Source organism: Papio anubis, chromosome 13, assembly GCF_008728515.1.
Source record: "Papio anubis isolate 15944 chromosome 13, Panubis1.0, whole genome shotgun sequence".
Taxonomy (NCBI): Eukaryota; Metazoa; Chordata; class Mammalia; order Primates; family Cercopithecidae; genus Papio; species Papio anubis.
Window position 1 is genome coordinate 96,573,790 of NC_044988.1, and position 17,351 is coordinate 96,591,140.

General features: G+C 44.7%; 1 protein-coding gene across 25 annotated transcripts in view; it reads left to right on the forward strand.

Moving 5' to 3' along the window:
• RALGPS1 (Ral GEF with PH domain and SH3 binding motif 1) overlaps positions 1 to 17,351 on the forward strand; it is a 309,103-nt gene that overhangs the window by 235,252 nt on the left and 56,500 nt on the right. For all 25 annotated transcript variants that reach the window (XR_004178006.1, XR_001896046.3, XR_001896047.3 and 22 more), the window contains one exon: positions 15,930 to 16,067. Coding sequence is in view for 22 of the 25 variants with exons in the window: in XM_017950009.3 (XP_017805498.1) it covers positions 15,930 to 16,067 (138 nt within the window). In the remaining 3 variants the exon portion in view is untranslated. The remainder of the gene's footprint in view (positions 1 to 15,929; positions 16,068 to 17,351) is intronic.

Genomic DNA, 17,351 nt, shown 5'->3' on the forward strand with positions numbered 1-17,351 from the left:
TGGATTACTAGGGCAGCCTCACTACCGAGCCCCAAAGAAAGGCATTCGTCCTCAGAGTTCACCAGATCGGGTGCAACCGTAAAAGCCACCCAAGTACTTGCTTTCTGGCCCAGGGATTTGGGTAGCATCTGCAGAAGGAGTTTGTGGGCTTCACAGACTGCTGACGAGGGAGTGTGGCTAGAGTGGGTGTGATCCATTAAGAGTGAATTCAGGGCCGGGCGCGGTGGCTCACGCCTGTAATCCCAGCGCTTTGGGAGGCTGAGGCGGGCAGATCACGAGGTCAGGAGATTCAGACCATCCTGGCCAACGCGGTGAAACCCCATCTCTACTAAAATACAAAAAAAAAAAAATTAGCTGGGCGTGGTGGCACACACCTGTAGTCCCAGCTACTTGGGAGGCTGAGGCAGGGGAATTGCTTGAACCCAGGAGGCAGAGGTTGCAGCGAGCAGAGATCGCGCCACTGCACTGCAGCCTGGCAACAGAGCGAGACTCCGTCTCAAAAAAAAAAAAAAAAGAGTGAATTCAGAAGTTGACAGCTGCTGCCGCCGCCGGTCTGCCCCGTAGATTTATATGGAAAAAAATGTGCATTGACTAGAATTTTATGGCATCCAAAATCCTATCTCTTTGGGTCTGTATATCTGAGTACCATAATTACTAGGGGAAAATATCGTGCTTAAAAAAAATCAAAGCAATTGACATATCATCAGATGTCTACTAATATTTCATGGATAAACAGTCCTTCCTGCCTTCTAGAAGCTCCTCCTCCCACAGGGAAGCAGGTGGGAAGGCTAGCAGCTACCATACAGCATCATAGCTGGTCTGGTGGAGTGTATAATTCAATTACAGCAGAGGGAAAGGGGAAATAAAGAGGGTCAGGGTTACTTTTATGGTTTTATAATTTTTAATTTTTTAATTTTTTGCTTTTTGTGTTTTGCCTGAGTCTTTGCAAGAGTTTTTTGTTTTTGTTTTTGTTAATTCAAGTATTTAGCCAGAATGTGTCTAGGGATAGATTTCTTTCCTGGAACCTAATAAACTCAGAATGTATCTAGGGATAGGTCTCTTTCCTGGAGCCTGATAAACTCTGAGTTATATCCCTAGATACATTCTGATTAACTACTTGAATTCAGGATAACACCCTCCTCTGGGTCATCTCTCTGTTCTCAGGCCCCTGTATCCCTTTATGTTATTTCTTCGCCTTCTTCCCTTTCTCTTTTCATTGGCCCTGAGGGAGAGCTTGCCAACCTTGCCCCCCACATCCATGATGCAAATCTCCGCAGTATCTGCCTCCCTCCTTATTACCTCTGATGTTTACTTTTTAAATTCTTCTGCCATGTTTTTAGTATTCTTTGATTTTTTCATATCTCATACATCTCTCTTTCTATCGCATCCACCTGCAGTTTCATCTCTGACACAGAAGCCTTGTCTTCTTGTACTGTATTCAAAAGAAAAGTTGTTTGAACTTTCTTCCAGATCCTGGAATAGACTGTTTGGGGAGGTGTGGTCTCTCTTATCCCTCTACTTCTTCTACATGCACTTCAAACCCATTACTTGGAAGTATTCCTTCCTGTGCTCCTTTTTGGATTTTCTTTCCCCTGAATGTGCCCTTGAATGTAGAAAAATCTATTCAGCTTTGGGGTTTATTAATAGGCAAGGCATTTGGGCTTCCCTCCGGGCACACTCCAGTTCTTTTCTGGAAGTAACAATCTACAAATGAATGTGAGAAGATGGGGGGCAAAGGGTAAGTCAGAACATTCTAGAACCCCTCCAGTCAGCTGCTACTAGGCAGTGAGTGTTCTGGTCATTGGCCCAAATTTTCTGGTTGTGATAGCCTTGAATCACTGTGTCTTGGGAAAGCCCCAGGAGATATGAATTATTTTGATTTCAAGAGATAAGGTATAAATCTGTTCAATTTCTGTCCTGTATATCTGCCCTATAGTATATTACATTTCTTAGATTCTAGCACTAAGGCTGTCTGTCCGTAAGTCTTTGTAAGGAGGTTTTTAGTGGTAAGTCAGGGGAAGCTCTGTGAGGGGCTGCCTAGTCTCTTCTGGAAGGTTTCCAGAAACTGGTCTGTACCCCCATCTCCTCCTAAAGCTTCAGGGATTTTTTCTCAAGTAACTTCATTGAGGGCCAACATTATCCAGATAGCCTGCAACCCTTTCACATGTGTTATCTCCTTTCCTCTTCAGCCCTGTGAGAAAGTTACAGGTACTACCTCTATCTCCCAGATGAAGAAAGCAAGGTTCCAGGAGTTGAATAACTCACCCAGAATCACACTGAACAATAAGTGGCAATGCCAGGATTTGAAAACAGATGTCTCAGGCTTTCGTAGTTTTCGTATCTTTCCTCCAGTGTATGTGTTGAGAGCTACATGTGAACATGACATATGACATAGTGTATGTGAGTGTGGGTTCTATCTGGGCTGGAATCCTACCATTGTCATAGAGTGACTTTGGGCAGATTACTTAACATCTCTGGAGTTGAGGAGAGTAGCCAGGGCCGGGGGAGAGCAGATGAATGAACTCTGTGAATGCTAAAGATGTGACCAACCTGCTTTTGTTTCACTCGTCTCTTGATTCCTTTGGGGTCTCTCACTGGCACCTGAGGATGATTCTCCCAAGTGAATATATGCTAGAGGATTACTTTTTTTTTTTTTTAAAGCAGTTTCATGCCCTTAATTGTTTGTGTAATTAATGCCTCTGTTGAATGTCCCTCTTCTGCCAGGCTGTATGTATGCCTCATGGGTTCTGGGACTGCGCCTGTCTGGTTCTCCTGTATACCACTGTGTCTAGAATGTGGGAGGCCCTCAGTGAATATTTGTAATGCTAAGACCCTTTCATGATGGCGGCACGCATCGCTGAGTGAGCTGGTCCCTAAGCACATCACCCTGTGCCCTTGCAGCTTCCTCTCCCCACAGTGACCTGCCACCTTCCTTCAGGGTCCTTGCTTCTTCTAATTGGTCAGCAGACATGCTTTCCTGCCACTTTGGCCTCTCTGTTCTCTGTAGAGCATCCTCTGACAATGTAGCCAGAATGTCCTAATGAGGGGAGCATTGGCCACAAGGCCTGCTGGTACAGCAGAAGGGGAAGTCAGAATTGAGTAAAATTGGTGCGGAGAACCACTGCACCAATTGGTGCAGAGCAGAAGGATGGGTCTCAAGGAGGTGACCGGGAGACCAAAGTCCAGAGGGTCAAGTTTCTTGGGTCCTTTTCCAAGGGAGTTGAGTCTCGTGGGCAGAGGAGAGGCAATACAAGGAGAGTAGGTGTAGGTGGGCCTTCCAATCTGAAGCTGACTCCAGCCAGTGACGGCCCAGGCTCTCCCCTACCTTCCCATCCCACCCCACCACACAAAACCAGACTAACAAGAGCACTGGCTATTCCATCACCCGCTGCTGGCAGAGCTGAGGGCTGAGTGCTTGGCCTGCCCTGGGTGAGCTTGGCTTCCAGGCTTGGTGGGAATAGCGCTGCCTACAGACCCTGACCAGGGCATTAGGGCTGCAAGAGGCAGGGCTGCTGCTGGGCCAGCTGGATCTGGCCAGGCCAAGTGCCTTGTGTCCACAGGGTGTCCTGGAGAAGGATGGAGCCCACAGAGATGGCTCCTGCCATGGAGTAGAAGGAGCCTCTGCCCACTGAAAGCCTGGGACCTCCCCATGGGGACTCACATCCTCTCATCTCTGTTGAGAAAGGCAGGGAGAGATCAAAACACCTGAGCCTGAAAACCACAAATAAATTCACAGTCAGATGCCTTTTTCCTTCCAAAGGGCCCAAGGAACTTGACCCTTTCATTATTTCATTTCAGCAAAATCAGTAAAGAATTTGCTTTAAGAAAGTGAAAATCAGTTTTGATCTCGCTAACCCTCTGAAAATCTGTTGCTTGTTTTCCAGAGAATGCAGGGATTGGTGATTGAGGTTTAGAATGTTGTCTTTTGTTAGACAGTTTCCATTGAGTAATGAATAAAGCTGACAGTTTTGCATCTGCCTCCGTTATTATTTTTGTTATACTTAAAGACTAGGTACAGTGTGGTCACAGATACACGAGTGCATTGGTGGAAGTGGAAAATACTTTGGCGACTGAAGCGGTTGTCTGTGATCTCACTCTCTGGCCGGGATCCTGGTGGCCTCGGACGTTCGGGGAGCCTTTCTGTGCACAGTAGCAAATCTCTGAGCCAGGGTTGGAAAGACAAGCTCAAGAGTGTTTTCCTTGGCACATGGGCAGCCTCGGTTCTACCCAATATAGAGGCAGGTTTCTAAGGCTTTCACTGGGGGAATCATCTTGCATTTCCTTTTAGTGACGTTAGCTCCTCTGGAAGCCCTTTATAGCACTCTGAGAAATATGAGTATTTAGCTTACAGATACCACAGTGTGGGGCTGTGCCTTAACAGAGTGACTGTGGAGTGGGGTGCCTGGCAACCACAGCCACCCTTCCACTGAGCAATAGAATTTCAGAGGCCAGGTTGAAGGGAGTCGTGTATGTTCAAATAAAGATTCAGCATGGGGTCCAGTCATTTCCCTAGCCATTTTCTGAGCCCCTCCTCTGTGCTAGGCTTGGTGCTGGGCCCTTGAGCATGCAGAGATGGATAAGGCACAGCCCTTGCCCTCGATAAATGCTGTAATCGAGGAAAGGACAGTGTGCTCTGTGAGCCCAGGAGGAGCCAGTTAGCAGCCAGGAAGGAGAAGGAGGCACAGAGGCAAGGGGAGGAAACCCCTCTGCTGAGGCTCAGAGGCATGAGACAGAGGGCACATCAGGGGGCTGCAGAGAGGGGGCTGGCATACTTGGGGCATTACATGAGAAGTGGAGGAAGAGGCTAGAAAGGTAGTGTGGGGGAGAGCTCAGAGACCTTGGATGCTGTGCTAAGGAGTCTTCACATTGCCTGTTGGGATGGAAAGCCACTGGGTATTTTTAAGTGGGTAAGGGGCACAGTCTAATAGGGTTTGAGAAAGATCACAGGCTATAGACTGGACTGGAAATGAAGAGACCAAAAGCAGGGAGATGAGTGAGGGGATAGGAAGCACTAACAGGTTGGAGTCAATGTCTGTGGCCTTTAAATCTAAACCTAAAGACCAACCAGGGGCTGAGAACACTCAGAAATTCTTGCGCTTAACATATTGCTCTCCTTCTCCCTGCCAAAAAAGTGTTTGCTTCTTTAATAGAAAGAAATATCTTGCTTTTTTTTTTACTTCTAAAACTGTGGTACATATTCGTAGCTAAAGGTTAAAATAATATAAAATTGTATAAAGCAGAAAATAATCCTGAAGTTCCACACCCAAAGATGGCTATCGATAACAGATTGAGCAGTGTATTCTCTGTGTGTGACCTCTCTGTTGATATAGGTATGCCTGACGTTTTTCACTTAAAAAAACATATCATGGATAACTTTACATGTCAGTTCTTAGAAATATATTTTATCTTTACAATAGCTGCGTGATGTTCCACTACTTGGATATGAAATAGTTTATATAAACCATGCATTTTTTGTATAATTATAAATTACAAACAGTTCTAATTAATGTTTGCCAATTTGTAGTAGTATTGCTGTAGAGTAAATTTCTAGAAGTGGAATTACTGGGTCATAGAAAACCACATTATTTGAAATTTTTGATAGATACATCCAAATTCTCCTCCCAAAAGTTTCTATCAATTTATGCTATAGTTACTCTTGTATAGTGTGACTTTTTCCGCACACTCATCAACACTAAGTATTATCAATTTTTATGAACTTTGTCAGTATAAATGGGAAAAATATCTTGTTTTAGTTTGTAATTCCTTGATTATTACTGAGTCTTGGGAATCTTTCACATTTTTATTTACATTTATACTCTTCCACAATTTGCGCATCTTTTATAACACTATTTGCATTTATTGTAGGAGCTCTTTATATATCAGGACTATTGACCGTCTTATAAATTGCAAATATTTTTCCTACTCTGACATTTGTCTTTCAGCTTCATGTATGGTGTTTTATATGATCATGCAGAAGTGTGTGGGTTTTAAGAAATGGCCCCAATGTGTCAGTCTTTTTTTAATGGTTTTGGGTCTTACGTCACACTTAAGCCTTTGTGTACCTCAGCATTATAAAATTATTCTCCTGTATTTTATTCAAGTACTTGTATTATTTAGATTTCAACTCCCTAATTTTATCTGTAATTTATTCTGTTTTAGGAATGAAGTAGATATCCAACTTTATATTTTTCCAAATCAATAATCATTTGTCTCAGTATCATTTATTGAAGGATTGTTCCTTTTCCTATTGATTGGAAATATACCTTCATCGTACACTAAATTTCTATATCTCTATGTATGTGTTGCTGGGCTCCCTACTGTGTGCTGATGGTTTATTTGTCTAACTCTATAGCAATGCTATACTGCCTAATGACTGGGCATCACAGCACATTTTATAACAAGCCCCTCTCTTCATTCTTCTTGTTAAAAATGTTTATTTTCATACATTTCCTCTTCCAAGTGAACTTTGGAGTCATTTCAGATATGAAATGTATGTGTTAATTAGGCAATAATCGACATCCTTGCAATGTTGTGTCTTCCCATCTAAGAATATTATATATTTCCTTACTTATTTACATCTTCTTTCAATCCTTCAGTTATTTTTACTTAATTAGTTTTCCTTAACTACCAAAGTGTTACTTTCTCATTGCAACAACTCAAATACAAAGAGATGTAGATAAAAGGTTTGTATTCTTAAGAATTGTGCCTTCGGCCAGGCGCGGTGGCTCAAGCCTGTAATCCCAGCACTTTGGGAGGCCGAGGCGGGTGGATCACGAGGTCAGGAGATCGAGACCATCCTGGCTAACACGGTGAAACCCCGTCTCTACTAAAAAATACAAAAAACTAGCCGGGCGAGGTGGCGGGCGCCTGTAGTCCCAGCTACTCGGGAGGCTGAGGCAGGAGAATGGCGTAAACCCAGGAGACAGAGCTTGCAGTGAGCTGAGATCCAGCCACTGCACTCCAGCCTGGGTGACAGAGCGAGACTCCGTCTCAAAAAAAAAAAAAAAAAAAAAAAGAATTGTGCCTTTATTTAGTAAAATGGGTTCTTCAGAGACGGATTAATAAGCCCAGGATATGTGTAAACTTGATTTTAATAAATGTTACATATGATTTTTCTACCAAATATGTTTTATTCATATAGGTCTTACAGATTTCTAACCCAGGTGTTTTATAGTTTTGCTGTTATTGTAAATTGCCCTTTTTTTCCATTGTGTTTTCTAGCTGATGATTACTGTTATATGACATCGATTTATGTATATTTATTTTGAAGTTAACTTCATTATTCTAATAGTTTTTCAGTTGATTATCCTAAATTGTCTAAATATATCACTAATGTGATAACTAATCATATCACCTACAAAAACGACACTGTGATGTGCATCTTTAATATTTATTCCATGTTTGTTGTCTTGCTTTATCACATTGGCTAGTGCATTCAGCATAGTGTTAAATGATAGCAGTGTGTCAGATATTCTTGATTTGTTCCTATTTAATAGGATTTTCATATGAAGAACATTGTTTTAATTTTCTAGTATGTGTCCTTTATCACATTAAGGAAGTCTGTGTCTAACTCAGTGCTTTATCAGGACATGCCAGTGCGTTTGGTAATGTTTTGTTTGGAATCTCTGCATCTTGATTTATTAATGTGATTGGTCTCTTTTTTATGCCACCTCTGTCAGGTTTGGGTGTAATGGTTATGCTGGAATCATAAAATGAACTGCAGATATTTCCGATTTTTCCTGCTCTGGAACAGTTTAAGTAACATTAAGTTTTTCTTTTATGGTTTTATGCGTGAGTTCCTTAAAATCATCTAGATACTGTATTTTAATTATATTAGGTTGGTGCAAAAGTAATTGCAGTTTTTGCCATTAAAAGTAATGGCAATTACTTTTGCACCGATCTAATAGTATCTTTCTCCATTATTAATATTTTTCTCTTTATTAGTAAATTAAAGTTTTTTGCCTCTTCTTGAGAGAACTTTGAGAAGATATATTTTCCTACTGAGCATTCATTTCATCTAGATTTTCAAATATGTTACCGTAAAATTTACATATACCGGCCGGGCGCGGTGGCTCAAGCCTGTAATCCTAGCACTTTGGGAGGCCAAGACAGGTGAATCGCGAGGTCAGGAGATCGAGACCATCCTGGCTAACACAGTGAAACCCCGTCTCTACTAAAAAATATTAAAAAACTAGCCAGGCGAGGTGGCGGGCACCTGTAGTCCCAGCTACTCGGGAGGCTGAGGCAGGAGAATGGCATGAACCCAGAAGGTGGAGCTTGCAGTGAGCTGAGATCCGGCCACTGCACTCCAGCCTCGGCGACAGAGCAAGACTCCGTCTCAAAAAAAAAAAAAAAAAAAAAATTACACATACCACTATTTTAACATCTCTTCATATTTGAAATCATATCCCCTCTCTCATCCCTAATATTGTTCTTCTGTGCCTTTTTTCCCTCAATCATACGTACCAAAGGATTGTCCACTTCATTGATTTTCTCAAAGAACCAACTTTCAGTTTGATTTATCACTCTGCTTAGACTGTTGATTTTTTAAAAATTCATTTTTTATGCTTTTATATTTTAAATTGTTTTCTCGTTTCTTTTTTCATTTTCTAGTTCTATATAATGAATACTAAGTTCACTTTTTAAATGTTTTTAAATTATTAATATAAGCATTTGAGGCTGTGGACTTTTCTCTCAGTAGTTACATGGCCTTGCATCATTGTGGATAATTTTTATATTTTAATTTTAACTTATTTTTTCATCTCTAAATTATTTGGTAAGTGTTTTTTCTTTCCCAAATAATTATTTTTAAAAATTTGTTTTTACCCCTGGGACAGAGAAGGGGGTGGAATTGCTCCAGACACCCCAAAGGCACACGGGTTATGAGTGTGGGAGGTACAGTTTCCCCAAAAGGAAATCAAGGGCTGTTTCCAAAATAGGGAGTGGGTGTTAGGCAGAAAAAAGTGTCAGTTTCGTCTCTATTCCCAATTGTCATTGAAAGGTTAAATGAACTAGCACATATAATATACTCAGCACAGTGTCTAGCAAGAAAAAAGGCCAATAATAGTAACCAGATGCATGCCCTCCCCTCATGCCCCTTCTTACTACCAGTCAGAACCCCAGCACATGCTATTCCAGCCATTGCACTCTGGGGGAACATTTGCAAACAGTGGGTTACCTCCTTGTGCCTGTACATTACCAGGCAATCCCCAGGGCATGAGGGGATCTATAGTTGTGTCCTCATTTCACCTTGGGGAGCCAGGAGGTGATTTGGCTTCCCTGGACTTCAGGATTCTGTCCAGACAGCAGGACTTTGCCCACGTGCCTTTGTGATTCATGAGCCACAACCCCAAGTCATACACAAGGCCATGTGCTCATCCAGAAAGCGTGGCCTCTGACCACCTGCCATGTGACTGCCTGCGCCCGCCCCCTTCTGCAGACCAAGGAAACTGTCTCAGTGACAGTAAGCATCCAACAGCTTTCACCAAACGAATACTCTCTAAATGAGGATTTGTTCTGAAGCCCTGTTTTGCTTGATGGATATTAATTAGCAGGTGCTAGTTAATACTCACAGTCTTCCCCATCTTCTCAGGGAGCCTGGGCCGCCTGCTGAGATCTCATCATGCAGTAGATGGAATTGCTTTGTGCTCTCTTAAAGAGAGCACACACACCCTAATGAGCTGCTGCTCTGTTATTTCATTTGGAATTTATCAGGACAGTTTATGTGATCAAACCACACAAGTATAGTTCTGGATGCCAGCCCTCCTCAATACAGAAGTTTGAAAGTGATCTTTTCAAGGCAGAGCAGGAGAACATGGAAAAAAGTCTTTCATCTCAAACTTTGAAAAAGGGAGAGAGAAAAAATGGAAAGTATAAGATGGAAATGTGGCACATTTTTATGCTGTAGAGGGTTTTTTTTCCCCTCAACACAGCAGAATTTTCCTTATTAAAAAGATAGCTGTATGAGAAAAACCAAAACCAGACTCGGGATGGAAGTGAGACGGGGTGGCGATGGGAGAACAAGGGAGCAGTGAGTCCCTGGGCTTGTGGGAAGCCCTGGTGCCAGCCGCGGGCTTTGGCTTGGGGAGGCCATGAGCGCCCAGCTTCAAGCAGGCTCTGGGCCATCAAGCATGGGTGTCCCTCAGCTTCAGAGAAGGTGTCTGTTCAGAAGAGCACCTCCTTTGTCAGCCTGGCACTCCCTCCTTGGGACTGGGTGTCCTGTGGACACCTCTGGTGGGGAGTCTGTATTCACCGTCAGGAAGCAGGTTTGGCCACCTGCCCTGTGTTGAGGCCAGCCCAGCTGCGGAGGGCTTCGGTAGCAGAGCAAGCTGAGAGCTGCTCACTCCGGCCCTGTGGGTCTGCCTCACCACGGCAGTCTGGTTGGCACTCATGTGGCAGCTACAGCAGTGTCACCAGGCCCTGTGTGGGGCATGGAAGGAGGGAGCAGAGCCCAAGCATGGTCTGGGATCTGTCTCAGAGGAGGTCCAGTCTGCGGGTGGGCATGGCCATGGGGCAGATGCCAGCTGCCAGCAGTGTCCTGGGGATTGGGGGAAGACAGGCCACAGCAGGGGTCCTCACACCACCAACTCTGTGCCTGTAATCCTCATCCCTGTGCCAGCCAACGACTTCAGCCCCCAGCCTTCAGCCCCTAGCACTGCTCTCTGTCCCAGATCTTTGGAGTCAGGCAGTCCTGAATTCACATCCTGATTCTCTCACTTGCAAGCGGTGTGATCTTGGCCAAGTCACTTCACTAAGCTTCAGTTTCCTAATCTGTAAAATGGTGGGGAACAGGAGTGCCTTCTGTACAGGGTCACTACCAAGGTGCCATGGTAAAAGCAATACCTAGCTTCCCTAGAGTAGACAGTGGCTGTTACTGTCAGGGTCGTTTCCCCCAACAGGTCTGCACCTCTCAGCCTTGCCTGGTCCCTGGCACTGTCCAGCCCCAAGGCAGCCAGGGCCAATGGCTGATCCCATTACTGTCCATCTTCATAAGGCCAACATCACAGTGTCATCTGCTATAGTAACTCTGTGTATATAGGAATAGGAAGTGAGATGTCCAGCTGTGCTGTCCCAGTCCAGGTGACAGCTCCAAGCACTGGTCCAACTGAGGGGTGGCCACCATGCAGTCAGCATTTGGGCGCCATCCATGGTTGTGGCAAACCCAGCTGGGCTTGTTCCTCCCATGCTGCTGCTTCAAATAGGGCCAGCCGTAAGGTCAGCTCAGCTTCTTATGCACTTCAGTGGTCCAGGCCCTGGACTGGGAGACTCCTGTAAACCACTGTTATTATCCTTATTCATAGTCAAAGAAACTGAGGCCCTGGGAGGTAAAAAGTCTCGCCTAAGGCCACCCAGCTGGTGAGTGGCAGAGCCAGGGTTCCGAGTCTCCTGGATCCGTGCCCCACGGATCCGTGCCTCACTTATACCACAACTGCTTGTCATGTGGCAGAGCTGGAAGGGCCCCCAGGACTGGATAGGACACTGATGATGGGACCTGGGGGCTGACCAGACTGACCACAGTGGGTGTGAGGGAAGTGGAGAGTAGCAGGTGGTAGATGGCACAGGGGAGGCAGCTCTCTTGAGCCCTCTTGGAGAGTGTTGACCCCATAAGGGAAATCAGGCAGGGACAGCCATAGCTTGGGTTCACCTGCACCCCTATCTTGCCTCACTGGCTGCCATACATGAGAGTCTGGCTGGAGTAAAAGAAGAACCGCCCATAGGCAACCTGGACAGACCTGTGCTCAAATCCTGCTTCTGCCGCTTCCCAGCTGTGTGGCCACAGACAAGCGGTGTAACCACTCTCAGCTTCAGTTTCTTCCCTTATAAAATCACAATGAAACCTCCCTGACAACAGCATTTTTCTTATGAATCAATAATCTGGGCAAAGCTCTTAGTTTAGGACCTGGCACCCAGTAAGTGCTCGGTAAGCATTAGCTCTCTTTGTCATCACTTGACGGTGGTGGCTCTCTCTTCAGCCACAAAACGAGGGTAACATGTGCTTCATAAGGTTATTGTATGATTAAATAAAGTATGCCTTCACTCATGCATTCCTTTGTCAGCCAGCATTTACCAAGCAGCTCCTGTGTGCTCGGTTCTAGATGGTGGAGATTGAGCTCCTGGAGCAAGACACACTTCCTGCCCTTGAGGCGTTAGGCCTGATGCAAACAAGTGTCTGAGCGCAGTTGTGGGGAGTGCCAACTCCATGTAGGACTCAGCACTGTGCCTGACACGGTTCAAGTGGAAGGTGGTTATTCTTATGATTTCATTATAGTTTAGGCTTATACGTATCTCTGTTGTGGACTAATATAGTACTGAAAAGATTTCTGTGGATTTGTGCAGCATTAACTGTAGGAGACTTGCTGCTTGTGCTGTGGTTTTTGTTGTGGGAGTGAAAAGGCTATTTATATGGAGGTTCTTTCCAGGCATTGCCTAGGCTCAAGGTCTCCCCACATCACTGGAGCCAGAAGGCTTCCTTTTGAGGGGTGCTCTACCCAGTCCTCAGCAGGTATGGCCTCGGCTCACACTCCTGGGTCTTGAGGAGTAGGCAGGTGTGAGCATCTGCATGTTTTGTAGAGGGGAATTATGAACTCTGTGGGCCTCAGTTTGCAGAGCACCACTCAGTGATCCACCTCCAGGAACCCAAGAGGAGGCCCAGTGCCTGGCACCTGTCCTCACAGGGCAGCATAGGGTGCACCTTTCGTGTTGAGGGTGTTACTTGAGAAAAGGCAACTCCCTCTGTGTTTCTGATGACCAGTGGGTGGGAACATGGGTGCAGCAGCCTGATAGACCTGGGTTCAAATTCCATCACCCTTGCTGTGAGGCCTTGGGTAGGTTTCTTAATCTCTCTGAGCTTAGTTTTCTCCTCCTACTTAGCAGGGTTGGTGGCAGGATCCCATGAGACAGGAGGGAAGTTCCTGTCTTGGATTTGATCCCCAGGGAGCAAGTTTCCTTTCCCCCCATCCTACTCTCCAGTTTCTCTGCTCCTGGGCTGAGCTTTCACTCTGCCACTCCGAGCCAGCTGGACCGAGGTCTGCACATTGCGTCTGGAATAAAGCTGCCCCATGTCCCACATCTCTTCACTCCCTGCCATGCACTAGAGGATGCTTTTTGTTGTAGTCGAAGCAGTAATAGCATGTTCAGGATTGCCGTTGCGGAGGCTTCAGGGTGGTAACTGAGTTACATTTTTAAGAGGGGAGAAGAAAAACAAGGTGAAGAGAGAGAATAAATCTGTGGATTCAAACTCACCAAACTTGGAGCTTCTCTACAAGGGAAATTATTTCTAATTATTAAAATTTTGGAAACATGGTACCGCCAGGAAGAAAGGAAGTGGAAATGGCTCCTGTGAGAAGCATCAGCATATGTTTCTGTGATTTAACAGTTTCCCGTAACAATGTGCATCTATTTTAAAAGCAGACGAATGACTCATGGTATCTAGCACCAGTGCTCCACTGTAACGGCAGGAAGTGTGTACTCTGGAGGGGGCAGGCTTGGGTTCGACTCCTGTCTCTATCATTTACCAGCTGCATGACCTTGAGCAAGTTACACATCCTCTCTGAGTTTCCTTTTCCTTCTCTGTAAAATAGGGTGTTAGAAGAATAAATCAGATAATGAACATATAACTCTTAGTGCAGTGCTCATCTAGCCATGCACAAACCCTCACAACTTTTATGTAATTAACCAAGTTAATTCCAATGTTTGTAATAATTCTTAGTTGTTTAATAGTAAATTTTTAAGGCTATAAATTTCTCCCTGATTACCAGTTTGGTCAGAACCCGTAAGTTTTGATATGTAGTATTCTCTTTGTCATTGTCTTCAAATAAATTCTTCAAACAGATTTTTTATATTTTGTTTGACCTAAGAGTTACATGAGTGTGTGTGCATGCATGTGTGTTTTCAAATGGTTAGTTTTTGTTTTTTTGGGTTTTTTCCTGTATTTATTGTTAAATCCTAGATGTAGTAAGGTCAATGAAAATAGATAATACAGCATTTACTTTTTAGGACTTACTGTTTTCTTTAATCAAGTTTTGTACTCCATGGGTACCTGAAAAGAACTATTTTCATTTATAGAAAACCAAGCTTATTACTATTATTATTTTTAGACAGAGTCCTGCTCTGTTGCCCAGGCTAGAGTGCAATGGCCCGATCTCAGCTCACTGCAACCTCTGCCTCCTGGGTTCAAGTGATTCTCCTGCCTCAGCCTCCCGAGTAGCTGGGATTATAGGTGCCCACTGCCACACCTGGCTAATTTTGTATTTTTGGTAGATGGGCTTTCACCATGTTAGCCAGGCTGGTTTTGAACTCCTGACCTCAGGTGATCTGCCTGCCTTGGCCTCCCAAAGTGCTGGGATTACAGGCGTGAGCCACCGTGCCTGGCCTATTTTTTTGTTTGTTTGTTTGTTTGTTTAGTTTTTTGAGACAGAGTCTTGCTCTGTCATCCAGGCTGGAGTGCAATGGCACGATCTCAGCTCACTGCAGCCTCCTCCTCCTGGACTCAAGCAATCCTCCTGCGTCAGCTTTCCACATAGCTGGGACTACAGGTATGCACCACCATGCCCAGCTAATTTTTCATTTTTGGTAGAGATGGGGTTTTGCCATGTTGCCCAGGCTGGTCCCGAGCTCCTAGGCTCAAGCAATCCACTCACCTCGGCCTCCCAAAGTGGTGGGATTACAGGCATGAGCCACCATGCTCTGCCCCAAGCTTGTTAACTTTGTTACTGTAATACTATATCACTGCATCAATATATGTATGTATATATGCGTATATATATATGTGTGTGTATGATGTATACATATATACTTACATAAATTCTGGAAGAGATATACCAAAGCCTCTCTCTATGGTTGTGTTTTCCTTGAACTCACTTTTCATTTCTAACTTTTTTTTTTTACTATGTATAATTTGATGTGTTACTTCTTTATGCATAGAAATTTGTAACCATTGGATATTCTCGATCACCTGGACTTTTGTTTTTTAGAGCAAGCCCTCTTCCTTGCTTTGCTTAATGTTTTCTGCCTTGAATTGTGTTTTATGTCACTTCTCCTGCCCAACTCTGCCAGTGTGGTGGGCACAATAGCAGTGCTCATGGAGGGCAGCTGAAAGGATGTTCCATCCTTGGCCCATGCAGATCTCCAGGTGGTCTGGAGCTCGGCCCTGCAGCTAGTCAGCCAGCTAAGAACTGTGTAGTGGCTGCATAGCCAGCAGCCCTTCCCCTTCCCCAGCCAGGCAGTTTGTCCTCAGATCCCCCCAGCTTATCACTGGCCTGTGATGGATCCTATTAAGATCCTTTTAGACATAGGTTTGATCTTCAAAAGCTGTGCAAACTAGATGTTACTATTTCTGTAACATAGCGGTATTTTTATTTCACATCTTATTTTCTTATTAAGCACCATTGGCCAAATTCTCTAGCTTTAGTTCTTTGTACTGAGAGCTGTTACTTTTTAAATTTTTTCTTTTGTTTCTTAGTTAATGTATGGTGAGGTGGAGGTGGGGGAACAGACAGACAAATAGACAGACAGCTGGGCAAATAAAGGAAAAACTGAATTCAGCCCAAATGGGTGTTCTCCTGGACATGGCACCTTAGACCTATTAAACTTCAGCAGTTAGTAAGAGACACAAGTGCTCAGCCCTTTCATGTCCTGTTATTTTCTGGTTGGGTTGCAGGTAAAAGCCTTATTGCTGGAGAGTATTTGAACTAGAAACGCTGAAATCTTGCCGGCATACATTGTGGTTGTTGCTCAGATGTTTGATTTATAGTTGGGCAGTGCTGTGTGAAAAAATTAGTAATCAGGATTAGAATTAAAGTCCAAAGATTATCTCAGTTTTCCGTAAGTCGTCCTTTATATTTTTTTTAGCAGATCAGTACTGTTTTGTGCTATTTGGTTCTGGTTTGTGGTAAGCTCCTTCCGTCATGAAATATCTTCTTTAATTTTAGGAATCTATCTTCTGGATTTAATCTACATTGATTCTGCATATCCTGCCTCAGGCAGCATCATGGAAAACGAACAAAGATCCAATCAGATGAACAATATTCTTCGAATAATTGCTGATTTACAAGTTTCCTGCAGCTATGGTTAGTACCCTTGTTGTTAGAATTGTGAAATCTTGCCTCATTGAAATTTGGGTCCTATCAGTGAGAAAGCTCTAGAAACCAGACAAAGAATTACAAAGTTCTTCATTTTAATATCTTGAGCATCAAACATGTACTAGATCCTTGTATACATAGGTTTGATCTTCAAGAGCTGTGCAAACTAGGTGTTACTATTTCTGTATTACAGGTGAGGAAATTGAGGCTGAAAACAGTTTAGTCACTTGTCCATCCACAATCTCACGTCTAGTGAGTGGCAGAGCCCAGGTCTTTCTGGCTCCTGGGTCATTCATTCATGAAGAGCTTTCTGGGCAGCTCTCCTCCAAGCAGATTCGGGGATCAGTCTTCTTTCTTCTGTGACTCTGCCATCTCCATGGCCTCAGAATCCTCCACTGCATCCAGCTGGCAGGTGCAGGATGAGAGAGAACAATACAAGGGTGGGTTTTATGGGCCAGGGTTTTAGTGGCCAGTGCAGGCCACTTTTGCTGACAGGGGCTAGGAAATATAATCTAGCTGTGGGCCTAGGAGAAGGGAATCGATGTGGTAAGGGACTTGGCCACACTCTGCTGCACGTGGCCAGATCCACAGTGTGCCCATGATGGTGGGTGTGTAAGAGGGATGGAGAAAATCACTGGAGATGATGTCAGAATGCTGGATGGGCCATCCATGTGGGGATTGATTTTACCCGAGAAGATGGCAGACTTGGGGTGTGGAGCTTGACTGTGAGCCAGGTGCTCAAGTCTTCTGGGAATTAGCACTGATGAGCAGGCGGCCAGTCAGCCAAAGTCAGCCGTGAAGGGGGTGTGGTGCATGGGGTGTGGGGCTCTAGGCACCTGCCTCTGGGGAGCAAGGCTTTCACAAGACGGCAGAGGAGTAAAAGTCTGGTGGTAGGAAGGAACCCGGCCTCACCTGCTGTGCATAGGGTGTGAGAAAATCCACAGCCTCCGTTTGGGAATGTCACGGGGAAGCCAGGGTGGGTTCACCGAAGCAAGAGCCCTGCTCACCAGCCCCTGCACAGCATCCCCAGGTAGGGTGGGGGTTCCCACACTTCAGGGCAGCTTTCCTCTGACAGGAAGGGTAGGAGGCACCTGTATTCCCAATGCAGGGTTCGCCTGCCCAGGCCCTTTCCAACACAAATACATGGACACTTGTTGTCCCGCTGGCCGGCAGAGCAACCACAGACATGGGCTTCAGGGTCAGATGGACTCCGGTTCCTATTCCAGCTTTGTCTCTTGAAAAGTCACTTTCTCCCCTTGAAGGTTTTCTCAT